The sequence below is a fragment of the Argentina silus genome, assembly GCF_951799395.1.
Source record: "Argentina silus genome assembly, chromosome: 14".
NCBI lineage: Eukaryota > Metazoa > Chordata > Actinopteri > Argentiniformes > Argentinidae > Argentina > Argentina silus.
In genome coordinates, this window is record NC_139668.1 from 6,037,398 (window position 1) to 6,063,634 (window position 26,237).

Here is a 26,237-nt window from a genome sequence, read left to right on the forward strand (position 1 = left end):
TCCTAGCTTCTTGACCCAACCATCCCCCCGCTGTTTTCCAGTTTTAATACCTTAGATGTGGTGATGGAGGGAGCTCGGTGGTCCTACTGTGAGAGCTTGTCATCTCCTCAGCCAGGACCTGCTCTGGGTCTGTCTGTCTGTCTGTCTGTCTTACTGAGCAGCCAGACACACTGACACCATTTACATGTTTTAATTTGACTCGTTGAGCAAGACACTCTTATATCTCATGATGAAACACAGCCACACTAACACGCACACACACACACGCACTTCATGAAGCATAGCCACACTAACACACACACACACACTTCATGAAGCATAGCCACACACACACACACACACACACACACACACGCACTTCATGAAGCATAGCCACACTAACACACACACACACACACACACACACACTTCATGAAGCATAGCCACACACACACACACATGCACACACACACTTCATGAAGCATAGCCACACTAACACACACACACACACACACTTCATGAAGCATAGCCACACACACACACACACACACACACACACACACACACACACACTTCATGAAGCATAGCCACACACACACACGCACACACACACTTCATGAAGCATAGCCACACTAACACACACACACACACACACACACACTTCATGAAGCATAGCCACACACACACACACACACACACACACACTTCATGAAGCATAGCCACACACACACACACACACGCACACACACACTTCATGAAGCATAGCCACACTAACACACACACACACACACACACTTCATGAAGCATAGCCACACACACACACGCACACACACACTTCATGAAGCATAGCCACACTAACACACACACACACACACTTCATGAAGCATAGCCACACACACACACACACACACACGCACTTCATGAAGCATAGCCACACTAACACACACACACACACACACACACTTCATGAAGCATAGCCACACACACACACACACACTTCATGAAACACAGCCGCACTAAGACACACACACACACACACACACACACCATGAAACAGAGCCACACTAACACACACACACACACACACACACACACACACACACACACACACACACTTTATGCACGGCTCTGTTCTGGATCCCATTTGGTTGCGCAGCCTCTCTCCTCCTCTGTGTAACCGAATCCCCTCCCAGCCGGGGCCAGAAAGAGATGAGTGATGTTCAGCTGCAGTGTCAGGGAGTACAGTAACAGTACCATAACAAGCCCTGTCCAGTGGAAGGGGAGGGGGCCGGGCTTTTCATCGGGGGCCTTAAATCCAGGAACGGAGCGGGCAGATTTATAGACGCCTTCAAAGCCTTCTCTCTCCGCGGGCGGAGGGGGGGGGGGGGGGGGGGGTCCATGTTAAGTGGAAACGTGCCGATGTCTCGTGGAAGACATACGGAGATATCACACACACTCGTGCGTACACACACACTCGCGCACACACACACACACGCACAAAGAAACACACAGAGACAGACACACACACACACGCACACACACGCCCAGTTCATCCAAAGTCCAGCCATATTTTCGCTTTCGTATTCTACGGAGGAGTCTTCCCAGGTGAATACGCGTCTCTTAAACCCGGTCGTCCTCGGGGACAGAACCTGGCGCTGACGAGTGGCGCCGCGTTGTCCCGTGTTCGCGGTGCGTCACCCGCTCTCTCACACTGACGTCGTCTCTGTGTCCTCAGGGGAAATCGGTGTCGTTGACCAACTTCTTCAGGATAGCCAGAAACACCATGACCATGTGCTTCAACAAGGAGCCCGGGGCCGCAGAGGTGGAGGTGAGGACAGCAGAGCACAAACACACACACACACACACACACACACAGCACCACAGTCCCATTTGACTTGCATTCCAGTTAGGGTTTTAGGGCAGGGTTCGAACCCGGGTCTCTCTCACACACACACGGAAGACCCAAGCGTCTACCATGAGGCCAAGAGGACATCCTCAAGGTTAAGGTTAGGGTGTGACACTTGAGTTGACCTTGTTTCATCACCGGAGCGTGATTCCGAACCACCTCCGCTACCCCTCTACTGTCAATCACTGGGATGGAGGAATCATTTAATCCATGTTAAATGGTTTGACTTGTTATGTATCTAACAGAGGCAGTACACAATAATGAACGTCTCAGACTGCTCTGAGCTGTAACAGTGTAGGAGTTAGCTAGACGGCTAGTTTGTATCCATATTCCCATAGGCAGGCTAACAACAGATGAAAACATCACACAAACAGCTGAAGACACCACATGAAATATGTCAGCCTGCACATCTTCCTCTCATTTCCCCTGTTTTCCTCTCTCTCCCCCTCCCACCCTCCCTCCCTCTCTTCTTCTTTCTCACTCTCCTCTTCCCTCCCTCTCTCCTTCACAGCAAGAGTACTGGAGGATCGTGGAGCAGAGGGACTGCCATGTTGCTGTGCATTATGGGAAGGTGGACACCAACACACACGGAAGTGGTTTCCCTGTGGGAAAATCAGAGCCATTCTCCAAGTAAGAGCCTCCTGAAAGCCCCCGTTAACCCCTGTCGTCACGCTCTCGACCCCGGGAGGCCGGTGGAGGTAGAAATCGGAGGACGGGGCTCTTTGTAATGCGGAATGAGGAATGTTTGATACCGTGCGTTGCAATGAGCCCCCGTCCTCCGATTTCTACCCCCACCAGCCTCCCCTGCACCTCCCCTCCATGTACACCTCGTTCTGATGTACGACCTGGACCTTTACACTCCTGTGTTCTGTGTGTTCCTCTCCTCTGCAGACATGGATGGAACCTCACTGTCCTGCCCAACAACTCTGGATCCATTCTGCGGCATCTCGGTGCTGTGCCCGGTAAGACCCCTACCCCCCCGTTCTCCTCCTGACCCGTAGGGACACCTCTCTCCCTCTCCTGGGGGGTCTGTTTCTCAGAGTTTCTCAGATATGTGTTTTTAGTCTTCACCCCCCCCCTCCTGTGGACCTCTCTGTCGTTTTGAAAAGAACTATACTTGTGTTGCTTGTGTGGGAATCCCTACTTGAATAACACTGACCTCTCTTCCTCTCTCTCCCTCTCTCTCTCTCCCTCTCTCTCTCTCTCTCTCTCCCCCTCCCTTCTTCTGTCTCCAGGGGTGACCATTCCTTGGTTAAACATTGGCATGGTCTTTTCTACCTCATGCTGGTCCCGTGACCAGAATCGCCTTCCATACATCGATTACCTACACACTGGTGCAGACTGCATTTGGTAGGTATCCCCCAACCCCCCCCACCCTTCCTTCCCTCCTCTCCTTCTCCTCCTTCTCTTCCCAGGTGCTGGTGCACATGACAAACTTGTTGTAGTTATTCTGAACATCACGGCACGGAAGACACGCTAACCACACGGCTTCTACCCGTGACCATCTCTGGTCAGGCATTTTGATGGGCAGATTATTTCTGTCAGTAAAAAAAAAAAAAATTCATTGGAATATATACAGGACCAGTCAAACGTTTGGACACAAACTTGCCAAGAGTGTGCAAAGCTGTCCTCAAAGCAAAATGTGGCTACTTTGAAGAATCTAAAATATCAAACATATTCTGGTTTGTTTAAGACTTTTTTGTTGACTACATAATTCCATATGTGTTCCTTCATAGTTTTGATGTCTTCAAGATTAATCTACAATGTAGAAAATAATAATAACAAACTTTTGACTGGTACTGTATGTATATATATATATATATATGTGTATATATGTGTATATATATATATATATGATTCTATTCTCACCAGAATCGTGGCCGCTATGCTAGAATTCGGCTACACCGGGGAAAAACACAAACTAAAAGAACCGGAGGCTTGCTGGCCTCGGTGGCCACGGTACCAAAACACACTGGCAGCAGTTTTGTTGTGTGTCAGCTAGTCTCGCGTGCCAGACACACACTCTCACCGCTCAACACCGCCGGGCAGTCCGGTCTGGTGGCGCAAGACTAGCTGTGTGATGTCATCCTCCCTGTTCTGTATGTTATGACGTTTGATCTCTTTGCATTAGTTGATTATGATTATGATGGGGGTTCAGAAAGGGCAGTGGCTGTAGAAGCCATCCGCTCAGCCCCCCCCCCCCTACCCCACCCACCCACACTCAGATGGGTGATGGTGGCGGAACAGGTGAGTAGAGACGTACTAGAAGGTTCCTGAAGAAGGCAAGTCATCATCATCATAATCATTACTTTCATCGTTGTTATCTTAGGGTCTCCTCTCTGGAAGTGTGAGTGAAACTGTCTTTTGTTTACGGTCTATATACTGTGTATGTACACTGCTCTGCGTAAGTAACGGGACAGCGAAGCATTTTGTTCTTCTTTTGGCTCTCCACTCCAAAAGTTAGTTTAAATCAAACAATTCCTGTGATTTTAAATGAGAGATTCTCAGCTTTTATTTAGCATAAACAAATAAATAATTGTTGTCATTTCTGACTGGTGAAACCAATATGTACACAAATACCATCAAATAAAGTTGTTTCAATCCAAATTTGGAGTGTTTACACACTTTTGGAGTGTAGAGTTAAAAGAAGAAACAAAATGCGTCACTGTCCCATTACTTACTTGCAAGGCACTGTATATGTCCTAGAGTCCTAGGCTGTTCTAAAACAATCGGAGAGAGTTCTATAATCTAGATGTCTTGATCCGGAGGCCTTTGTTCCCGAGGGAGCAACGGTCTACTCTCACACTCCTCTCCTAACAGCCTCTCTGTAGATCTATCACACACACACACACACACGCACACACACACGCACACACACACGCACACACACACACACACACACACACACACACATATTCACACACACACATTAAGACACAGGTCTACTTTCTGAACTGCTCTCCAGCCCAGTCTAGACCTTGCTCCGGGGGAGGTGGGGTTGATACCGTAGAGAGCCAGAATAGATACAGTCTGCTAAGAAAAAAACACCACTGTGACTCATCACAAACCCCCCCCCCCCCCCCCCTCCCGTTGCCACGGCAACACAGCTCAACAGCGCCTCTCGAAAGCAGCGCCTTTCGCTCTCTCTCTCTCTCTCTCTCTTTATCTACCCCTCTATTTTTTTCTCTTTCTCTCTCTCTCTCTCTCTCTCTCTCTCTCTCTCTCCCACATACTCTACAATACCTACCTCTGACTTATACGGGGGTGTTACGCTGCTGAGCAGATGCACAGCTACACACACACACACACACGCGTGCGCACACACACACACACATACAGTAGACTAACTGTTCCCCCCCACCCCCAGGTATTCTGTGCCTGCTGAGGAGAAGACCAAGCTTGACAAGGTGGTCCACACGTTGCTGCAGGCCAACGGGACCCCCGGGCTGGAGATGCTGGAGAAGAACATCATGGTGTGTGTGTGTGTGTGTGTGTGTGTGTGTGTGTGTGTTGCATGTACGCGCACGCACGTTGGTGTGTGTCACCTCCTAGGCAGAGACCGAGACACAGCTGAGGGGTAACATCCCAATAATCCAAATAGGCTCCCCTCAGTCCTTGTGTTCACTCTCCCCCCCCCCTTTCTTCCCCCTCTCCCTCCCTCCCTTCCTCCCTCCCTCCCTCCCTCCCCCTGTGCAGATCTCTCCAGAGGTGCTGTGTCGGGAGGGCATCAAGGTGCACCGCACGGTGCAGCAGAGCGGCCAGTTCGTGGTCTGCTTCCCCGGGACCTTCGTGTCCAAGGTGTGCTGCGGCTACAGCGTGTCGGAGACGGTGCACTTTGCCACCCCCCAGTGGATGAACCTGGGATACGAGGCTGCTAAGGTGAGAAAGGCCGGGGCCGGGGCCGGGGGCTGGGGCTGAGGTATGGGGCTGAGCTATGGGGGGTGGGGCTGGGACTGGGGGCCTGGGGTATGGGGCTGGCGTATGGGGCTGGGACTGGAGGCTGGGGTATGGGGCTGGAGGCTGGGGTATGGGACTATGGACTGGGGGCCGGGGCTGAGGTATGGGGGACTGGGGACTGGGGTATGGGGCTGGGACTGGAGGCTGGGGTATGGAGCTAGGGCTGGGACTGGGGTATGGGACTGGGGTATGGGACTGGGACAGGAGGCTGCGGTATGGGGCTGGGACTGGAGGCTGCGGTATGGGGCTGGAGGCTGGGGCTGGGGTATGGGACTGGGACTGGGACTGTCACCATAGAGGAAGAGAGAGCGAGAGAGAGAGATAAAGAGAGAGAGAGAGAGAGAGAGAGAGAGATGGATCTGTGGCGATGCTTCAGGCTATATCTTGACTGTCCCTCCTAAAGACCTCTTCATTGCCACTACCCCTCTGTACAGTTTGTCATTGTGACTGCCAATGGCCTCTGGTCCTAGCATTTGTTTTTCTTATGATGACTGATGCATAGATGATTCACTTACTTAGACAAATGTACTTGTTGTAAGTCGGATAAAGGCGTCTGCTAAATATAAATATAAATGTAAAATGTAAACGCTGCTGCCACCGCCTCTGTCTCTGCTGCCACCTGGTGGACATTCAGTGTCACTGCAGGTGGTGTGTTTGTGTGTGTGTGTGTGTGTGTCAGGGAGGGTCGTCATTGCAAAAAGACCGACCAACCGAGACAATTGGAGGTATATTGAATAGCAGAATTCACCGGGGACAGGCTCACACACTGCTTGAGAGCATCAAAGTGAGACGTCAGCAGTGTTTTGACTTAATGAGTTCATGAGGAGCCCTTCTACCAGAGCTCTGAGTGAGCTGCATGTCTCCACCAGGCAACACTGAGGAAGACCAGGAGTGATTCTAGACTCTACTTTTACTCTTCTCTCTGCTGCTAGATCCTCTTAGGTGAATACTGCCTTCATGATGTGTGTGTTAACTCTCTTGCGCTCTCTCTCTCTCTCTCTCTCTCTTTCTCTCCCTCTCTCTCTCTGTCTATTTCTCTCTATCTATCCCTCTCCCCCCTCCTCTCTTTCTCTCCCTCTCTTTCTCTCCCTCCCTTTCTCTTCCTCTCTTTCTCTCCCTCTCTTTCTCTCCCTCTTTCCCTCCCTCCCCCTCATTCTCTCTCCCTCCCTTTCTCTCCCTCTCATTCTCTCTCCCTCCCCCTCATTCTCTCTCCCTTGCTTCCTCTCCCTTTCTTTCTCTCCCTCCCTTTCTCTCCCTCCCTTTGTCTTCCTCTCTTTCTCTCCCTCCCTTTCTCTCCCTCCCCCTCATTCTCTCTCCCTCCCTTTCTCTCCCTCTCTCTCTCTCTCCCTCCCCCTCATTCTCTCTCCCTCTCTCCCTCCCTCCCTCCCTCCCTCCCTCTAGGACCTGAAATGCCGGCGCATAGCCAAACCCTTCTCCATGGAGAAGCTCCTCTACCAGATCGCCACGGCCGAGTCCAAGCGGGAGAACGGACACCTTCTGACGACCATCTCCTCTCTACTCAAAGACCTCAGGTAGGTCACCACGGCAACCAGACCAAAAAAAAAAAAGCTTCTCTCTGTTGCCATAGCAGTGGGATGATCAAAGACACACCTCACTGGGGTTTTTTTGAGAGCCGGTTCAAAGGCTGGTTGAAAAAGACACCTGTGTGTGTGTGTGTGTGTGTGTGTGTGTGTGTGCGTGTGCGTGTGTGTGTTATTTCATCCTCTAATGCGCCCCCCCCCCTCCCCTCCCCCTGGTCCACTGAATACCCTCATTTACAACAACAGCATCTTAAAGGGTTGAGAGAAAGGTCACTTTATTCAGAAACGAGGAAAGCGGTAATTAAGCAGAGTGTTATTGCGTCGTATTGCGTGAGGTATTGCACGGCGTTGGGTCATGTGATACCGCGCGTTGTCGCAGTGGGCTTACAGGACAAAGAAGTAAACAAACCAGCGTTTACCGCGCCGTCAATGTAGAAATACCTCGGCAGCTTTTTTGCCGAGCCGATCGCTGAACCGCTTGTTTGTCTGTCTGTCTGTCTGTGGTCGTCCTCTCTCGTCCAATAGGAACATAGAGATGAGACAACGGCAGGAACTGTACGAGGCGGGGCTGCTCTCCTCCGCCCGCTACGGCACGCACGACAACCACCTGGCGCCCGGCGAGGGCAAGAAGAAGCCCCGCAAGTGGCTGGCACTGGAGTCCTCCGAGAGACGCTGCCAAACCTGCCAGCACCTCTGCTACCTGTCTATGGTGAGGGGGGGGGGGGCTGTCTATGGTGAGGGAGGGGGGGTACCTGTCTATGGTGGGGTGGGGTGGGGGGGGGGGGGTACCTGTCTAAGGTGAGGGAGGGAGGGGGGCGGGGTACCTGTCTATAGTGGGGGAGGGGGGGGGGTACCTGTCTATGGTGAGGGAGGAGAGGGGGGGGGGGGGGGTACCTGTCTACGGTGAGGGGGGGGGTTGAACCTAGTCAAATCAAATCCAGTATGTAATCTATTAAATATGCTGACAAAGGTGATGACATTTTCCTCCCCTCATATCTTTCAACCACACCATTTAATTCAGACCAGTCACAGTGTGTGTGTGTGTGTGTGTGTGTGTGTGTGTGCAGTTGAATCTCAATGTATCTGACACCCCCCACATCTAGCCCTAGTGTCCATGTCTAAGTTGTGTGTTTCCTGCCCTTCTCTCTCTCTCGCTCGCTCGCTCTGCCAGGTGGTCCAGGAGAACGAGAACGTTGTCTTCTGTCTGGAGTGTGCTCTCAGATACGTGGAGAAACACAAGTCCTGCAGAGGCCTTAAGATGATGTATCGATACGATGAGGTAAGCTCCCAGCTTAGGTCCTGTACTGCTGCTATCCCCTTTGTTGCCACAGGAGGGCGCCAGTGAGACTATGCTTCTATCATTTATCATTCTAACACAGAATGATAAATTCATGATTTCATCACCTGTTCAATCCATCATTCTCCAGGTGAGAAAGACATGAGAGGGGCAGTTTATTTCGTATTGGTCACCGGGTTGCATCACAACTGCTTCCAGCCATATAGTGATGGATTGTTTAGGAGATGGAATGTATACTACCAACAGTAGAAAGAGAGCAGCAGCACCTCACAACTCTGTCCCATCAAACCACCTTATCCTAATCACATAACTGTCACAGAACGATATTTAGACGTCTCTGGAACTCACACACCCTTTGCCCCCCCCATCCCTGTCCCCCCCCCTCCAGGAGCAGATCAACAGTCTGGTGAACCAGGTGTGCGGCAAAGCCCTGGTGAAGATGACGGGCGACACCTGCAACGGCACCAGCACCCCCGTCAAGGCCCCGCCCAAACGCGGCCCCCGCAAGCGAGCCACCGTCGAGGTGTCCCTGTCCCGCCTCACCTCCGCCCACCTGCCCAAGACTGCTGCCACCGCCGCCGCCGTGTCCTGAGGGTGCCCCGCCCCCTAGACCCCCCCCCCCCCCGGAACCAACCCCCCCCACCGGCCCCTGTCCGCCATTTTAGTTATAGAGAATCACCATTGTTTTAAAGAAACAGATTTTGAGCCTTTAATTACCCCCCCCCCCCCCTCACACACACAGACACACACACACACACACACACACACACACACATACATCTACCCCTCTATACACACACACACACACAAATCTATCCCCCTATTCACCTCCCCCCTTAGAATGGCAAACTTGTTATAAAGCAAGCTGTCTTTTTTGCACTAGCGCGAAAGACGATTTTGTTTTGGATTTGTTGTTGAGTTGCTTTGGAGTTTTATTTTTGTTTCATCTTTTGAAGTCGTCCTTTAATAGCATTAACTGAAAAGTTCACAGGTAAATCTGATGCTCCTGACCCCCCCCCCTCCCCCTCCCCCTCCCCCTCTCCCTCTCCCCTCACACCTCACACTGTATGATGTCAGTCTGATGACCTTTACACAGAACCCCGCCCCCTAGACTGCATTCCCCTCCTCCTCCTCCTCTTCCTCCTCCTCCTCCTCATCACCCGTCACTCAACTGTGAACAAAGGGACAGACGGACAAGAAGGTGGTCCTTTCTTTTTTTTTTTTTTTTTTTTTTTCTTTGAGCGACACGAGGAGTTACCCAAAGTTTTCCCTTTGGTCTCTTGTTGTTGAAGAAGCGTTTCTTGGTTCGGATGTTTCTCCTCTGTCTGAAGCAGCTTCTGTTGTTCAGCGGGCCGGCGAGCGGCACCAGACGCGAGGTTAACACTTGAAAGGCAGACAACGACGGCGACGGCGGTTGGTGTTGTTGTTGTTGTTGTTGTTGTTCATTTAGGCTGGCTTGTTTTTATTTTGGATTTTAGCTTTGATGATGATTTTTTTAGTTTTTTTTATTGCGAAATGTCTCCTGTGTTTTTTTTTCTGTTTTTTTTTTGTCGTTTCTTTTTCCTCGGTGGACGGGAGACTAGCGTTGCCATGGCAGTGTGACCTCAGAGGAGAGGCGTAGGCCTTTGGCGGGCGCTAGCTCCTCCCCTTCCCCTGACAGTAGGAGAACAGGTGGATAACTGTGCCTGATACTTAGTGGGGAGATCCATTGTTTTTGGTGCTGTTGATTATTATTACTGTATAACAATACAAAAGAAAATATGAGGTGCTTGCCATAATTTGGCGGTGTTCCCTACCCACAGGGCGGAATAGCTCTTAGGCTTTCCACTTCTAGATGTGCAATCGTGTTAACATTCCATTCTTCCAGTTCTATTCTTTCATCTGTACCAGTAAACATTAATTATTATATTATATTATTATTATTATTATTATTATTATTATTGTTTTGTGTTTTTTTGATTTTCTTTTCTTTTTTTGTTGGTCGTTCTGATGTGCTATCTCGAGTAGAGCCACTAGTCAAAGAGTGTAAAATGTGAAATATGAAAATCCACGTTTTTTTCTTTTTTTTTTTGTTCTACTTTTTTTTTTTTCGTTGTTTTTTTTGCGGCTTTTTTTTTTCTTCCTTTTTTTAGCGTTTTCCCTTTTCCAGATGTTCTTAGGAATGATTTAGGAGAACGTCCAACACAAAAACATCAACTTTTGTACATAATCCTGTAAATTTCTTTAAATACTTGAGCCTTGTGTGGGGTGAAGGAAGAGAGGAACGAGAGGAAGAGGAGGAGGTGCTGGATGAAGAAAAAGCCTTACATTTCAGTTTCTTCATCTGTGTGAGTTTGATGCTTACAGGGTTGCTCTGGTAACGTGTATAAATTTTAAGTGCTGCTTATATCACTGAGAAAGAAGATATGGAGTACTAATGATGGCCCCCCTAGTTTTGTTTTTTTAGCTTTACTTTTTTAAAGAAAAGGGAAAATATGTTCACAAAAAAAAAAAAAGATGGTTTTTACATTTTCATTACTGAAAATTCAACAATGTAGTAGCTACTCATGTTGCACTGAGCTTGCCAGTGGTGACTGTCAAGAATAAACCTATAATCCAGTTTGTTGGTTGTTGTCCTTTACAGAAGACTGAACTGTTTAAGGAGTATTTAATGAAAACCAAGTCGGGTGTTTTCAAACAAATAAGTGGTTGTTAAGTTGTTATGGCCTTACAATGTATTTTTTTTGTTTTTTTTGCAGTCAGTTTTTTTTTTTCTTCTTTTTCTACAGTATAAACTATTGCTCACGGTCTCGTTGAGTCTGGTCCGGTTTGGTCGAGTCTGGTTCGGTCTGGTTCGGTCTGGTTTGGTCTGGTCTGGTCTGGCCAGTTAATTTATTAGCACTGCGTCTCAGCCTTTCCTTCCACTTGGAAAGACTTCATGTTGGTTATATTGCCAGTTTTTTACTTTTGCAGTTTGTACTTAAGGTTTAATAAAAACTTACAGACAATTCACTGTCATTTCTTTTGAACCTGTGTGTGTGTGTGTGTGTGTATTTGTCCTTGTGGGTTATTTGCTCTTCTATACTGTGTGTTAGTCACTCACTCATGCGTCCAGGGCTAGTTTCCCAGACCCCTCCCAGATTAAGCCTAGTCCTGGACCGAAAACCGTGTTCAATAGAGAATCTCCTTCCATTGAAGGGTTTCTAATCTGATTAGAGGCTTAATCTGTGGATGCGAAACTAGCCGGGATCTGAGAAACATATGTAGATTTGTATCAGGGGAGGCTGGACGAGATAGAAATCGGAGGAAGGGCTCATTGTAATGCATGGGATGGAATGAGATCAAACATATGTTTGACACCATTCCTTATTCCATTCCATGCATTACAATGAGCCACGGTCGGATTTCTCCCTCCACCAGAGACCGTTGATTTGTATATTATACAGTATAACGTATGTCTATACACATAGCTTCAGTGGAGTGTTTGAGAGAAGTCGAGAGACCACACATCTCAAGTCACACATTCAATGGTTGCAACAATTGATCTCTACCTTCTCTCTGACAGGATTGAACACTTAAAATCCTTTTTTCTTTTGACAAGAAGTAGCAGCACTGTTTAAGGTGATCTGATCAATGCTGCCACAGACTTAATGTCTTGACACTCTTTTCGAGGTCTATGTCTGTGCAGTAATAACCCACAGTTACCTAATAGCCTGCAGTTTAAAAACACTTGAGGGGCTGAAAACACCAAGCCTTTGCACCACGCTGAAAATTGCACCTGTTTTTCTCCCAAGGAAATTGGAGCAAAAAGGTAAATAAATAAATAACGTGTACCTGGAGAAGGAGAAATTGAAACAATAAAACACAAATGAAAACCGTTTCATTGTTCAGTTAGTGGTGTTCAGTGGGAAAATTGCACCTGGTGCAAAAGGCTTTGTGAATCATTCCCCGGGCACAGACTGTACCAGAGTCAGTGGAGGACGGGCTCATTGTAGTGCAAGGAACAAAATGAGGAATGGTGTCAAACGCGTGTGTTTGATGTGAGTGCGGGGGGGGGGGGGACTGTGAAACACAAACAGTCTCTCAACAGCACTTCATTTTTCCATTTCATTGTGAGAGAGTACCAAGTAGCCTGGGATGAAAAACGGACGGTTTAGGGGGAGAAACATTTATTACCAACGAGTCAAGAGACTTTAGGCTTGAGTTGGGAGGCAGGGGGATATACTACTGTTACCACCACACATTTCAACATGGAGTCTCTTTACAAAAAGATAAGAACACGGTACACACAAACGACACAGCTCCTCCATTCAGGGCATCCAGTGCTGGGTTTGGTCCAATCAGAGCACAGTCCAAAGGGTTTGGTCCAATCAGAGCACAGTCCTCAGGGTTTGGTCCAATCAGAGCACAGTCCACGGAGTTAGGTCCAATCAAAGTACAGTTATCAGGGTTTGGTCCAATCAGAGCACAGTCCACAAGGTTTGGTTCAATCAGAGCACAGTCCTCAGGATTTGGTCCAATCAAAGCACATTGTATTTAGGGCTTGGTCCAATCAGAGCACAGTCCACGGGGTTTGGTCCAATCAAAGTACAGTTATCAGGGTTTGGTCCAATCAGAGCACAGTCCTCTCAATAGTTCTGTCCAATCAGAGTAGAGTCCTCTCAGAGTTTGGTCCTATCAGTATGCGAGTGTTCTTCTGGTCCCAGATCAGAGTCCTCTGCCTGTCATTGTAATGCCATACATTATAAAGATATACAGAGAAGTTAACTGAAGCACATACAGATCTGAGACCAGGCTGTATGGGAATGTGTCTGTCCGTTCAGGTGTGTGTGTGTGTGTGTGTGTGTGTGTGTGTGTGTGTGTGTGTGTGTGTCCACCCATCCACCAGTCCATCCAGGCCTTTATGTGGCCTGTGAGCTGCTGTCTTCAGAGTCTTTGGTGGTCCGGTCTGTAGACGTTGGTGTCGTGGCCTCTACCAGGGCGGTGTCAGGGTGGACCTCCTCCTCGTCCTGCTGTACCACCACGGGGCTGCTGGCCTCCCCCTCCCCCTCCCCCTCCTCCTCCCCCTCCTCCTCCCCCCCCTCGGTGTCCTGGCTGGCAGAGTCGGTGCAGGTGGAGGACAGGGAGGACAGCTTGTGTCTCAGCTCAGCCTGGGTGGGCACCTTCAGGGTGATCTCTGTGGTAAACGACTCCACTTCTGGACCTGTGGACACACACGGACGGACGGACGGACAGACACACGCATGCATGCACACACACACACACACACATACATACACACAGAAGCATAATGATAACTATAATCTATGACTATAATCTAATGTAGAACAGTGGCAGTGCAGGGTACCGTTTCAATGGCTGTGTGTGTGTGTGTGTGTGTGTGTGTGTCTGTCTGTCTGTCTGTCTGTCTGTCTGTCTGTCTGTCTGTCTGTGTGCATGTGTGAAGGCGTGCATGCATGTGTCCAATCATGTATGTATGTGTGTGTGTGTGTGTGTGTATGCTAGTCTGTGTGTGTGTATGTGTGTACCAGCCCTACCCATCAGGGGTGAAGCAACACTGTTGTCCTCTCCTCCAGAGTGCAGGAACACATCCAGAGCTTCATGGTCAGACATGTCCATCAGGTCCATCTGCTCCAGCATGTCTACGTTCACCTCCATGGACGACATGCTCCCTATAGGCCCTGGGCCAGGAGAGAGAGGAGACGTTAAAACACACACACACACACACACACACACACACACACACACACACACACACACACACACACACACACACACACACACACACACACACACACACACACACACACACACACACACACACACACACACACTGATAGACAGACAGACAGACAGACACAGTCAGACAGTCAGACACACACACAGACATAGTCAGACACACACACACACACACACACACACACACACAGAGACAGACAGACAGTCAGACAGTCAGACAGTCAGACACACAGACACACACACACACATACATACATACACACACACACACACACAGACAGACACACAGACACACACACAGACATAGTCAGACACACAGACAGACAGACAGACAGACAGACACACACACACAAAATATTATGCACAGTGAACAAATAAAGTATAAGTGAAAGCCACATCCACAATTTGATTGGCACCATCCTAACTGTCTGAGCTTATTCTAGCTGGCTTCCCTTCTGACGTAGCTAGCTTTAAAAGTTATGTATAGGCTACTTTGATAACAGGAAATTAGGGACATCACTTCCATTCAAAAGGTCAAAGGTCAATAAAATTGTGGATAGCGGCTGGGCTACCCTTTTCACATTCATCTTTGGTTTATCTTACAAATGTTGACTACATCATTACCTGAAACGAATTTAAACCAGGGGAGGCTGGTGGAGGTAAAAATACGATACTATTCCTCCTTCCATTCCATACGTTCCATACAATGCCAGCCCGTCCTCCGGTTTCTACCTCCACCAGCCTCCCCCTGATTTAAACCTCCGTCACAGGGGAGTTCTAGTATGACTCTCATCCTTGGGTTGACTTACAGTGCTGCGTACAGACACAAACAAACCAATATTCCTGCATTCATATAACCTTGCCGAGACACAATCTGTCCTAAGGCCTCGGGGCTCAGGGCTCGGTGATGGTGCTGATGTGGGACATGCGTCACAAACACACACACAGTGCACTGTGAGGGATGCTGTCACATGACCGGATGATGATTGACAGCTGTGAGCGAGCGTAGACGTGACGTCGTACCTCAGGGGTATGTGAGGAGAGCAGGGCAGCAGGGGGAGGAGCAAAGAGAGAGAGGGAACTTGTTATTGCCCATCGGGAGGGCTGGTGCACACAGGCACACACACACACACGCTCACGCTCACACACACACACACACACACACACACACACACACACAAGCTCACACACACACACACGCACACACACACACACACACGCACACACACACTCTCTCTGTCTCTCAATTCATGGCGCCTCACATCCGTTCTCTTCTATCTCTGTCTCTTCTCTGTTTGAGACGGTTCCCAGACACACGGAGGAGAAAGCCTGTTCAACGTTCAGTAATGACTTCTTTACTCAGTGTGAAGTCTCCCCTTGTTTACCATCCTCTGGTAGACCACCAGGGAAGTAGCAGCGTAGCCGCTAACAGCTTACACAGCACAGCAGCTGCTGATAGCATCAATCAATTCGCCATATCTCGTGTTTTGATAGCAGCTATGAACAGCGGGGGGAGGCTGGTGACTCTCCGTGAATCATAAAAAAGAAAAGAAATCCCACGGCCGACGGCACTTGTTCCTATCAAAGGTCTGACTCGCGGTGACTGACGTACAGATGATTCACTCACTTTCGACAAACGGACTTGTTGTCGTCAGTCGCTTTGGATAAAAGCGTCCGCAAAACGAATCGACATGTTCATTGTAACTCGGACGACGGGCTCGTCGTAATGCAGTTGGAACGGAATGAGGAACGGTGTCAAACACGCCTTGCATGACAACGAGCCCCCCCCGTCCTCCGATGTCTACCTCCACCAGCCTCCCCCAGGTGTACGGCAGTGAGAGAACTCACTGATGTTGCTGCACCCCTATCCCTCATGTCTTATGGCTGTATTCTGCCTGTCTGAGAGAGACTAGTATCGGCCTCTACTGCTCACCTTCTACTCAGAGGCCGAGACAAGCAAGCCAGAGAAAAACAGCAGGATGAAAGACCATTTCCATCCAACCCATTCAAAACCTCCCAAAAAGAGCCCTCCTGTTGAGAGGGAGAGGGTTTTTAGTATGTTGTCAGAGTGGAGGAGAGGAGGAGGGAGGGGGGGGGGGGGTTGATGAGAGAGGAAGAGAGGAGGGGAGGAGAGGAGGAAAGGAGAGGAGGAGTGTTTGTGTGTGTGAGGGGGGGGGGTGAGAGGAAGAGAGGAGAGAAGGGGAGTTAGGAGAGGAAGAGAGGAATGAAGAGAGGAAGAGAGGAGGAGAGGAGTGGAAGAGAGAAGTGGGGAGGAAGAGGAGAAGAGAGGAAGAGGGGAAGAGAGGAGGAGGGGAGTGGAAGAGAGAAGTGGGGAGGAAGAGGAAGAGGGGAAGAGAGGAAGAGGGGAAGAGAGGAGGAGGGGAAGAGAGGAGGAGGGGAGTGGAAGAGGAAGAGGGGAAGAGAGGAAGAGGGGAAGAGAGGAGGAGGGGAAGAGAGGAGGAGGGGAGTGGAAGAGAGAAGTGGGGAGGAAGAGGAGAAGAGAGGAAGAGGGGAAGAGAGGAGGAGGGGAGTGGAAGAGAGAAGTGGGGAGGAAGAGGAAGAGGGGAAGAGAGGAAGAGGGAAGAGAGGAGGAGGGGAAGAGAGGAGGAGGGGAGTGGAAGAGGAAGAGGGGAAGAGAGGAAGAGGGGAAGAGAGGAGGAGGGGAAGAGAGGAGGAGGGGAGTGGAAGAGAGAAGTGGGGAGGAAGAGGAGAAGAGAGGAAGAGGGAAGAGAGGAGGAGAGGAGTGGAAGAGAGAAGTGGGGAGGAAGAGGAGAAGAGAGGTGGAGGAGAGGAAGAGAGAAGGGGAGGGATTGTGAGTGTATATGTCTCTGTATATTACAGGCATCTGACTGAGTTTGTCTCCTCTGACATCCAACCTTATTGGATTTTTCTTTCTCTCGTCCCTCCCCCCCCCTCTCTCTCTCTGTCTGTCTGTCACCTTTTCTTTCACCCACTCTATCTCTCCCCCCTTTTCACTTCTAATAAGTAATTTTCGGAGGATTAGGGGAAGTAGAAATAGCAGGAATAACATTGAGAACAACCCTGTGTGAATAGCTCCACACACACGCACGCACGCACACACACACACACACACACACACATATGCACACACACACACACACAGACACACACTTGCGCCTCATCCACTTTCCCATTTCAGTAAGTCCGCTGGGTATTTTATAAAAGGTTTCCCGGCAGTAATGGTTGAAATAAAACCGCTGTGAGATTCTATTAAGCTCTGAGAAGAAAAACTACATTTCTGAGGAGAAGGAGGATGTCATTTTTCAAAGTAATAGCTTCATTTGTGAGCTTCTTCCAGCCCGGCTCTCAGTATATATTCTCATCTCAGCATACTAAATTGCTCTTAAAGGGATTAAACCAGGAAAAGAGTGTGGGGGGGGGGAGGGGGGGGGGGCATCCCTTTAAGCTACAGTGACATAGGCCACAGCCCTGCTGAGAGCGGATAAACTGGGAATCCCATTGGCAGGTCAAATGGCAGCCGTTCAGTCTGATGGTGCAGTAGTTAAGCTAATAAAGCTGATCATATCGGCATCCATGCGTTGAAGATGAAAATCCTAATCAGAGGAAATAGCATGTACAGATCTGAGATCAGGATCTCTCTTTGTCTCTCTCTCTCTCTCCCTTTCTGTCTCTCTATATTTCTCTCGTGCAGAGCACTCGTTTGAAGAGACAATGATATACATAATTGCCATCTATTGTATTATTTCTCTTTCTCCCCCCCCCCCTCTCTCTCCCCCCTCTCTCTCCCTACCCCCGTCTCTCTCCTTCTCTCTCACCTCTCCTCTCCCTCTCTTTCTCCCCCCCTCTCTCCCTCCCCTCTCTTCCTCTCCCCCTCTCTCTCCCTCCTTAACCCTCTCCCCCGCCCCGCCCAGTGCCCCCATCCCTCCCCTCTCTTCCTCCCCCCCCTCTCCCTCTTTAAGCCCCCCCCGCCCTGCCCAGTGCCCCCCTCCATCCCCTCTCTTGCTCCTTAACCCCCCCCCCCCGCCCTGCCCAGTGCCCCCCTCTCTTCTCCCCCCCTCCCCCCTCTCACCTCTCCTCTCAGCGATCTGCAGGTAGCCAGTGGACAGGTACTGCTCCATGTCCTGTTGGAAAGCCTCCTCAAAGAACTTCTGTCTCTCCTTCAGCTTCACCTGGGCGGGCGGGGCCAACTCCGCCTCCGGGACTCTCTGGGCATACTCAGAGTCCAGCTCCGCTGCAGAGGGAGAGGGGAGAGGGGGAGAGGGGGGGAGAAGGGGGAGAGAGGGGAGAGACAAGAGAGGGAGGGAGAGCAAACTGATTATATGGACCGCACAGATCACTAGATTCAGCATGTACCAGGGGAGGCTGGTGGAGGTAGACATCGGAGGACGGGCTCATTGTAATGCATGGAATGAGGATTGGAATCAAACAGGTGAGGCTGTCCTCCAATTTCTACCTCCACCAGCCTCCCCTGGCTTGTACTGTGGAGTCTGTATGCAGTAATGTTGCTTCGTGTGTCTTCTGCCCTAACGTAGGCTAGGCAGAGGAACTCAATGGAGCAGAAACCGTTGTGGTGATCTGAGCATTCTATTCCCTCTCTGCATGATCCTGATGAACTGTGAATGAACCATGGATGGCAGGCCTACATATCCACCAATCACATCAGCCCATCCCAGCGCAGCTCCAATGAATGAGTAGGAACCAGTGATGTCATTGATACTGTGCACATACACTCACCGAGCACTTTATGAGGAACACCTGTACACCTTCTCATGGTGGAGGTGGTGGAATGGTGTGGGGAATGCTTTCTTGGCACACTTTGGGCCCGTTAATACCAATCAATCATCTCTTGAATGCCACAGCCTATTTGAGTATTGTTGCTGACCATGTGCATCCCTTCATGGTCACAATTTACCCATCTTCTAATGGCTACTTCCAGCATGATAATGCACCATGTCACAAAGCAAAAGCTGTCTCAAACTGAATTCATGAACACGACAATGAGTTCAGTGTTCTTCAGTGGCCTTCCCAGTCACCGGATCTGAATCCAATAGAACACCTTTGGGATGTGGTAGAACGGGAGATTCACAGCTTGAAAGTGCACCTGAAAAATCTGCAGGAATTGCGTGATGCAATCATGTCATCACGGACCAGAAACATCTTGTGGAATCAATGCCACGAAGAATTGAGGCTGTTTTGAGAGCAAAGGGAGGCCCTACCCAGTATTAGTATAGTGTTCCTAACAAAGTGCTCAGTGAGTGGATATGGACATATATTGTGGAAATACTGGTTATACAATGTAGAGACACATACTGGGAATATACTGGAATATACCAGGGGAAGCTGGAGGAGGTAGAAATATACATATAGTGGGTATATAGTGGGTATATCCTAGGTATATAGAGGGTAAATACAGTGAGATATCTATGGTCTGAAAGCCCAGAGCAGGTCTGAGACGGGCCCTGGCAGTAGAACCCAGTAGAACCCAGTAGAACCCAGTAGAACCCAATCATCCCCCCATTGTCAGGCGTGAGTCAATCACCACTCAACCAGAACCGGAGTTGCGTGTTCTACGAGCCTCCTCCCCCCCCCCCCCCCGACCCCCCGAGTTCTCATTACATCAGAGCCTTCTCCAGTACGCTGCACATGGTAAAACACGCTTCCTGAACACGCCTCACACACCCCTCCGCTCTGCCCCTCTATGCTTCGCTGCGCCCTAGTTACGCCAGCTGTCCTGTCATATCCCAGCCGGGATTCGGACCATCTGATTGGTCCAGACAGGAGAAATAAGGGACTCCGATTGGGCCGGACGGGGAAGAAAAGGATTCTGGAGATCTGATTGGTCTAGACAGGGTAATAAGGGACTCCGATTGGGCCGGACGGGGAAGAAAAGGATTCTGGAGATCTGATTGGTCTAGGCAGGGTAATAAGGGACTCCGATTGGGCCGAACGGGGTAGAAAAGGACTCTGGAGATCTGATTGGTCTAGACAGGGCTGTTACAAACTTCCGATTGGCCCAGACAGGGCAGTGGGCGCGGCCTGGGACGTTTTTAGACTTTCTGTTTTTTTCAGTTCCTGTTCCTTCAGCTCCTTCCTGTCTGGGTCTGGTCTTCATGGTAACAGCCTATTCAGGGTGACAGAGAGGCATGAGTCTGTGTGTGTGTGTGTGTGTGGGGGGGTGGGGGGGGGGGGCGGTCTCAGTCAGTGTCTGTCTCTAGACGCTGACACGTCCCCCCAGGACAGACAGGACAGCCTGTCCCCTTTCTCAGCCTGGGGACCAGACTCTGTCTCTTCAGCTGTCCCCTCTCCTCTCCTCTCCTCTCCTCTCCTCTCCTCTCCTCTCCTCTCCTCTCCTCTCCTCTCTTCCCCCTCTCCTCCTCCTCTCCTCTCCTCTGACAGTGACAGGGACACTTACGTAAGAACCAAGGGGATGCAACGGTCGGAAATAAAAAGCAGGGTCAAAAAAGCAGGACGCCCAGAGAAACTGACAAACGCAAACGCTCGCAAGTTATAATGCGCTCATGTTTAATAAAAGACAGGGTTAACACGACTCACAAACCATAGAAGTGTGTGAACGGTGTTCACGTGTGTGTGTGTGTGTGTGTGTGTGTGTGTGTGTGTGTGTGTGTCCTTCACTACATCACTGATAAGAACACTTTGATAAGAGAAGGCTCATTAAAGGTGATCATTATTTAATGATATACAAGTCAATGCAGTAGGCGACATGCTTCTACAGTACAGTAGGCCAGGGGAGGCTGGTGGAGGTAGAAATCGGAGGACAGGGTTGTCATTGTAAGGCATGGAAGGGAAAGAGCATTCGTAATGCTCTATTGAAGGAGCGTAATGCTCTATTGAAGTCACGACGATGAGGAGCCTGGGGGGGGTCTCCCTAGTGGTTGAACAGTAACTGAACACACACACACACGCACGCACACATGCATGCACATACACACAAACACACACACACACACTAACACACGCACTGGCTCCTGGCCAAGGGGGTGTCTCCCTAGTGGTTGAACAATAACTGAACACACACACACGGCCACACACACACACACACACACACACACAGGCCCCTGGCTTAGGGGGGGTTGAACAGTAACTGAACACACACACACACACACACGCACACACACACACACAGAGAGACAGGCCCCTGGCCTGGGGGTCTCCCTGGTGGTTTGCAGGCATATGAAAGGGGACAGTGGGAGGGGACATGTGGAGGGGACATGTGGAGGGGACAGGGGAACAGTGGTTCTCCCCAGAGCTCACTCTGCTCTATTGTCATCATGTGTCCTGAGAGGCTCTCTCTCTCCTCCCCCCCCCCCTCTCTCTCTCTCCCCCCCCCCCCCCCCCTCTCTCTCTCCTCCCCCTCTCTCTCTCTCTTTCTTTATGTAGCCCTCTTTCTCTCCCTCCCTCACTCACTCTTGGCCTTTCACTACATCTTTTTATCTGTGTGTGTGTGTGGTTGGCTGCTGAGACTGCTCTATTAGGTTAGGTGCCTAAGGGAGCCTCTTTTGAAGCTGGAGTGTGTGTGTGTGTGTGTGTGTGTGTGTGTGTGTGTGTGTGTGTGTATGCGAGCACACGCCCGTGTGTGTGTGTAACTGAGTGTATATGCAAGTGCCAGTGTTAGTGTGTGTGTGTGTGTGCGGGTGTGTGTGTGTGTGTTGTCTTTTGTTTGAGGATTAATTAAAGGTTGCCGTGCTCCTGAGGGAGTCCGGTACAGTAAAAGTCTTTCATCAGTGTGGCTACTGCTTAGCTCTGAAACTATTTACCCACTCAGCGCACACACACACACACACAGTCCATTCCCTAAACATTTACACAGCTCTCCCCCTCCCTGAAGACTGACACAGCTCTCTCTCTCTCTCTCTCTCTCTCTCTCTGTTCTCTATTCACTTCGAGAATTCACCTCTTTCAGATCTCAACAGCTTTCTCATCATCCATGCATCTGTACAGTCAGGAGACCATTGTTATGTTGGCTGAGACACCAAGACACCAATCACTTCACTTCCTCTCTCTCTCTCTCTCTCTCTCTCTCCCTGCATAAACATCAGGGGAGGCAGGTGGAGGTCGAAATCGGAGGTCGACGAGCTCATTTCAATGCATGGAACGCAGTAGCGGACCGGCCATCTGGAGCACCGGGAGAATTGCACCCGTGTTTGATACCATTCCTCATTCCACGCATCGCAATGAGCCCGTCCTCCGATTTCTACCTCCACCAGCCTCCCCCTGATACAGATCCACCACCGTTTCCTCTCCCTGATGGTCCTCTTCCTCCTCAAACTTCCTCTCTAAGAATTGGTCTCAGAGATATTGCTCTTCATTGTTCTATTCACATTAGGAATGTACAGATACAATATCTTCATACTGCAGATGTATTTAAGTCTATATCCTACACGACTCAACTCACTCATGGCTTTGGAACAAGACCCATTCACTTAAAGAACGATTATTATATATTTGTAGATATTTCTAACATTTGCGTATGTATTTATTAATCCGGAGACTCCCTCACACAGGGTCCAGAGTCTTCATTTGACGTTACGTAATAACACTCTCACGCACTATTCTAAATATAGCCACAAGTCCTAAGTTGGCAACATGAGTCATGTGTACCAGGATGATGGAGTCACCTTAGTCACCGTGATGCTGTCAAATCCGATATTCTTCAGTTTCAGCCGGAGGACGTAATGAGCTGAGATTCCCCACAGCGTACATCATTTCCACACACAGTTATCATCAATCTATAAAGACACATTTTTCCAAAACAAATGACAAAAAAAACCCAAATGAATCAAAATGAGACAATTTACCTGACTCAGTGCTCAGCTGGCAATTCCAAACTCCTGATCCCAAAATCATAATGGACAGTGACACTGCAACAGACACTGGTAAACCAATCTTGTTCAGACGGTGTCAACTGCAACAATGTATTCACAGAGCTCTCTTTTGGTGTGTGACCTGTTTAAGGCACATATGATATATCCTGTTTCCTCTGCTGCTTCCTCTAGCTAGATGGGGCTGAGTGCTGCTGTGTAGAAATGATTTTTTTTTTAAAAAAGGTTCTTTGTTTGGCATTCAGGCTGGTACCTTTACCACCAGCTCTGTCACCTCACAGGAAGAGAGCAGCACAGAGAGAGGCAGGATGTGTGTGTGTGTGTGTGTGTGTGTGTGTGTGTGTGTGTGTGTGTGTGTGTGTGTGTGTGTGTGTGTGTGTGTGTGTGTGTGTGTGTGTGTGTGGGGGGGGGGGGTGGGGGTGGGGGTGGGGGTGTGGGGGGGGGGGGGTGTGGGGGTGTGTGTGTGTGTGTGTGTGTGTGTTCCTGAATCCAAATAAACAAGGCTCGAAAAATGTAAAGTAAACAGTCATTAATCTCTACCCTTTATTGTATTCCACCCACCACTTATTAGAGCTGTAACTTATATGTGTGTGTGTATGTTCGCGTGCGTGCGTGTGTGCTTGTATGTGTGTGTGTGTGTGTGTGTGTCTGTTTGCGTGTGTGTTTGTGTGTGTGTCCATGCCTGTGTGTGTGTGTGTGTGTGTGTGTGTGTGTGTTCACGCGTGTTTGTGTCCATCCTTGTGTGTGTGTGTGTGTGTGCGCATGTGTGTGTGTGCGTATACTTTCACTGCATAATTACTTTTAATGGGTTGCTGTGAGAATGACTCAACTAGGTTCACTGCATCTGCGGTTCGTCAGTGAAACGATATTAGTATTCTAGCAGAGTAACACTCTGGCTGGTTATCTGTGTAATTGGATACCGTTATGTTATCTAATGGCATCGTTGGACTCTAAAAGAGGCTTTCAGCCTAAACAGCCACAGATTTACTGCTCTTTGCTTCACACACATATATAGTATTTGGCTGACTCATTCGAAGGGCTTCTTTTAGCAGCTGTCAGCTAAAACAGCAAGGTAACATGCCACAACACACACACACACACACACACACACACAGTGTGAACATGAGCTGTCACAGGTTGGATAGGGTGGTTGATGTACTAGGAAGTCAGGCTTTCTCCTGTCAGGTGGGGAGAGAGTGAGAGTTACATTCGATACACACACTGTACCAGTGGAGGCTGGTGGGGGTTGAAATCGGAGGACGGGCTCGTGGTAATGCACGGAATGGAATGAGGAACAGACGTGCCCCCCCCCCCCCAACACACACACACACACACACTCTAATGTTAAAGCACTCTAATGTCCTTAAAAGTGGACATTTCACACCGCCTTCAAATCAAGGGATGTCTCTGTAACACAACAGAATCTCTTCCCAACCTCATCTCAGCCCATGCCTCAGAATAGGACCGATGTTTACGTATGCTTGACCACGGGAATTCCGACTTGCGTGGCGGTTTGGCAGAACGAGCAACGTTTGGATCGCAAGTTGGTGTTAGTTCATGTCTCCACCACCCCTACCGACCTCCAGTTGCGGCGAAACCCGATGTACTTCGCTGTGACCCCTCGGAGTCATGCGTCGGCAATTCCCCTCGCGTCGGCTCCCCCTACCCTAACCCTAACCCTAACCCTAACCCACACGTAAACATCGGTTGTTTTCTCTGGCATGAACAATGGGAACATGCGTCTGTATCTCGGGGTCAGCTGGTTCCTCTTCCTCCCTCACAAGCTCACACTCCCGATTTTGGGTAACTCTGTATTACAAACATTACTGAAACACCCAGTGTTCACCAGGTGGGGTGGGTGGGGGGGGGGGGTATTTCAACTTGAAGAGAGTGAGTTTACCACTTCAACTGGATCACACCTCTCCTTAAGTGGACATCAAGGAGGCACTTTAATGCACTATTGATTAAGATGGATTATGCATACTTCCTTTTAGTGCACTTCCCAGTCAGGTGTTCTCTTCAGAGTGCTGCTAAAGCACAGACTGAGTAGTGCACTTACTGTAAGACTCTGGCAGTGTGTGTGTGTGTGTGTGTGTGTGTGTGTGTGTGTGTGTGTGTGTGTGTGTGTGTGTGTATATGTGTGCGTGTGTGTATGTGTGTGTGTGTGTGTGTATGTGTGTGTGTGTGTGTGTGTGTGTGTTTATGTGTGTGTGGTTGGTTGGCTGAAGTCAGCTGGCCTGTGTCCAGTCTGCCTTTCAACAACTCCAAAGGCTGGGCCTGCAGCCAGCGTGTCTGCAGCCAGACGTGACCTGCAGCCAGGGAGGTTCTGCTGGACCAGAGGACCTCCAGCCAGACATGACCGGTGGACTCACAGCTGCTGGCCTCCTGAGGAACCCTACGCTACTGCTGAGTGTCAAAGCACAGCTTAAAAAATAACGCAGCTTCAAAAATAACACAGCTTCAAAAATAACACAGCTTCAAAAAACAACTACTTTGAATTTGCTCATGTTCAAACACCGCTAACTCATTTAGTGCCAAGGGTGAATAAAGCCTCCCAAATTGTCAACATCCTAGAGTGCCAAGTCTGACTCGATTCACCGAAAATGCATAAATGATGTTGCTTCAATGTGCTGTTGCTAGGTAGATAGCACATAAAACACTTGGCACTCTCGGTGGTGAGTGTTCCCGAAGTCTTCGGCAGTGAGTGAGTGAGTGAGTAAAAATGATCCCTGTCGATTGTCATACAAATAAAACACCTGACGTGAAGCTGACATCTGTCTTTCTTTGATACTCACCAGATCAAATTATTGTCTTTTCATAGATTAAAAAAGACCCCCCCCCCCCAGCGCCCCTCCCCGCCCCTCCTTTTTTTAATTCTCACGATGAATCCATAAGCTAGAACCGCCTACGTCTAGATTAGAAAACCCAAACTTCTTTTAATTCTTATAATACCCTCATCGGACCAAATGAGTGTTGACTTCAGAGAGCTGATGTGTTATTCTGGGTTTAAAGGCAAC

The 26,237-nt window shown here is 49.4% G+C and overlaps 2 protein-coding genes across 2 annotated transcripts in view; one reads left to right on the forward strand and one right to left on the reverse strand.

The window, feature by feature from the left end:
- Nucleotides 1–11,677, forward strand: part of jarid2b (jumonji and AT-rich interaction domain containing 2b) — a gene marked incomplete at its 5' end in the record, with an annotated part of 19,357 nt that extends 7,680 nt beyond the window's left edge. The window contains 10 exons of the mRNA XM_083685038.1: nt 1,715–1,807; nt 2,397–2,515; nt 2,777–2,847; nt 3,121–3,235; nt 5,253–5,358; nt 5,582–5,764; nt 7,244–7,374; nt 7,909–8,092; nt 8,555–8,662; nt 9,069–11,677. Of these exons, the coding sequence (XP_083541164.1) occupies nt 1,715–1,807; nt 2,397–2,515; nt 2,777–2,847; nt 3,121–3,235; nt 5,253–5,358; nt 5,582–5,764; nt 7,244–7,374; nt 7,909–8,092; nt 8,555–8,662; nt 9,069–9,272 (1,314 nt within the window). The 3' untranslated portion in view covers nt 9,273–11,677. The remainder of the gene's footprint in view (nt 1–1,714; nt 1,808–2,396; nt 2,516–2,776; nt 2,848–3,120; nt 3,236–5,252; nt 5,359–5,581; nt 5,765–7,243; nt 7,375–7,908; nt 8,093–8,554; nt 8,663–9,068) is intronic.
- A 1,143-nt stretch (nt 11,678–12,820) lies between these two features.
- dtnbp1b (dystrobrevin binding protein 1b) lies at nt 12,821–23,322 on the reverse strand. Its single transcript, XM_083684840.1, has 4 exons — nt 23,197–23,322; nt 18,450–18,611; nt 14,197–14,340; nt 12,821–13,862 (listed from the first exon to the last, which is right to left on the reverse strand). The coding sequence occupies exons 1-4, from the start codon at nt 23,243–23,245 to the stop codon at nt 13,561–13,563; spliced, it is 657 nt and encodes a 218-aa protein (XP_083540966.1). The 5' UTR covers nt 23,246–23,322; the 3' UTR covers nt 12,821–13,560.
- Nucleotides 23,323–26,237: the final 2,915 nt, after the last annotated feature.

Coding starts and splice junctions, on each gene's coding strand:
- dtnbp1b (XM_083684840.1), bottom strand. CDS start 23,245: ATGATTTTGGGATCAGGAGTTTGGAATTGCCAGCTGAGCACTGAGTCA. Junction 18,612..23,196: donor CCAGCTGAGCACTGAGTCAG/GTAAATTGTCTC, acceptor CTCCCTCTGCAG/CGGAGCTGGACTCTGAGTAT. Junction 14,341..18,449: donor GCAGATCGCTGAGAGGAGAG/GTGAGAGGGGGG, acceptor CTCCTGGCCCAG/GGCCTATAGGGAGCATGTCG.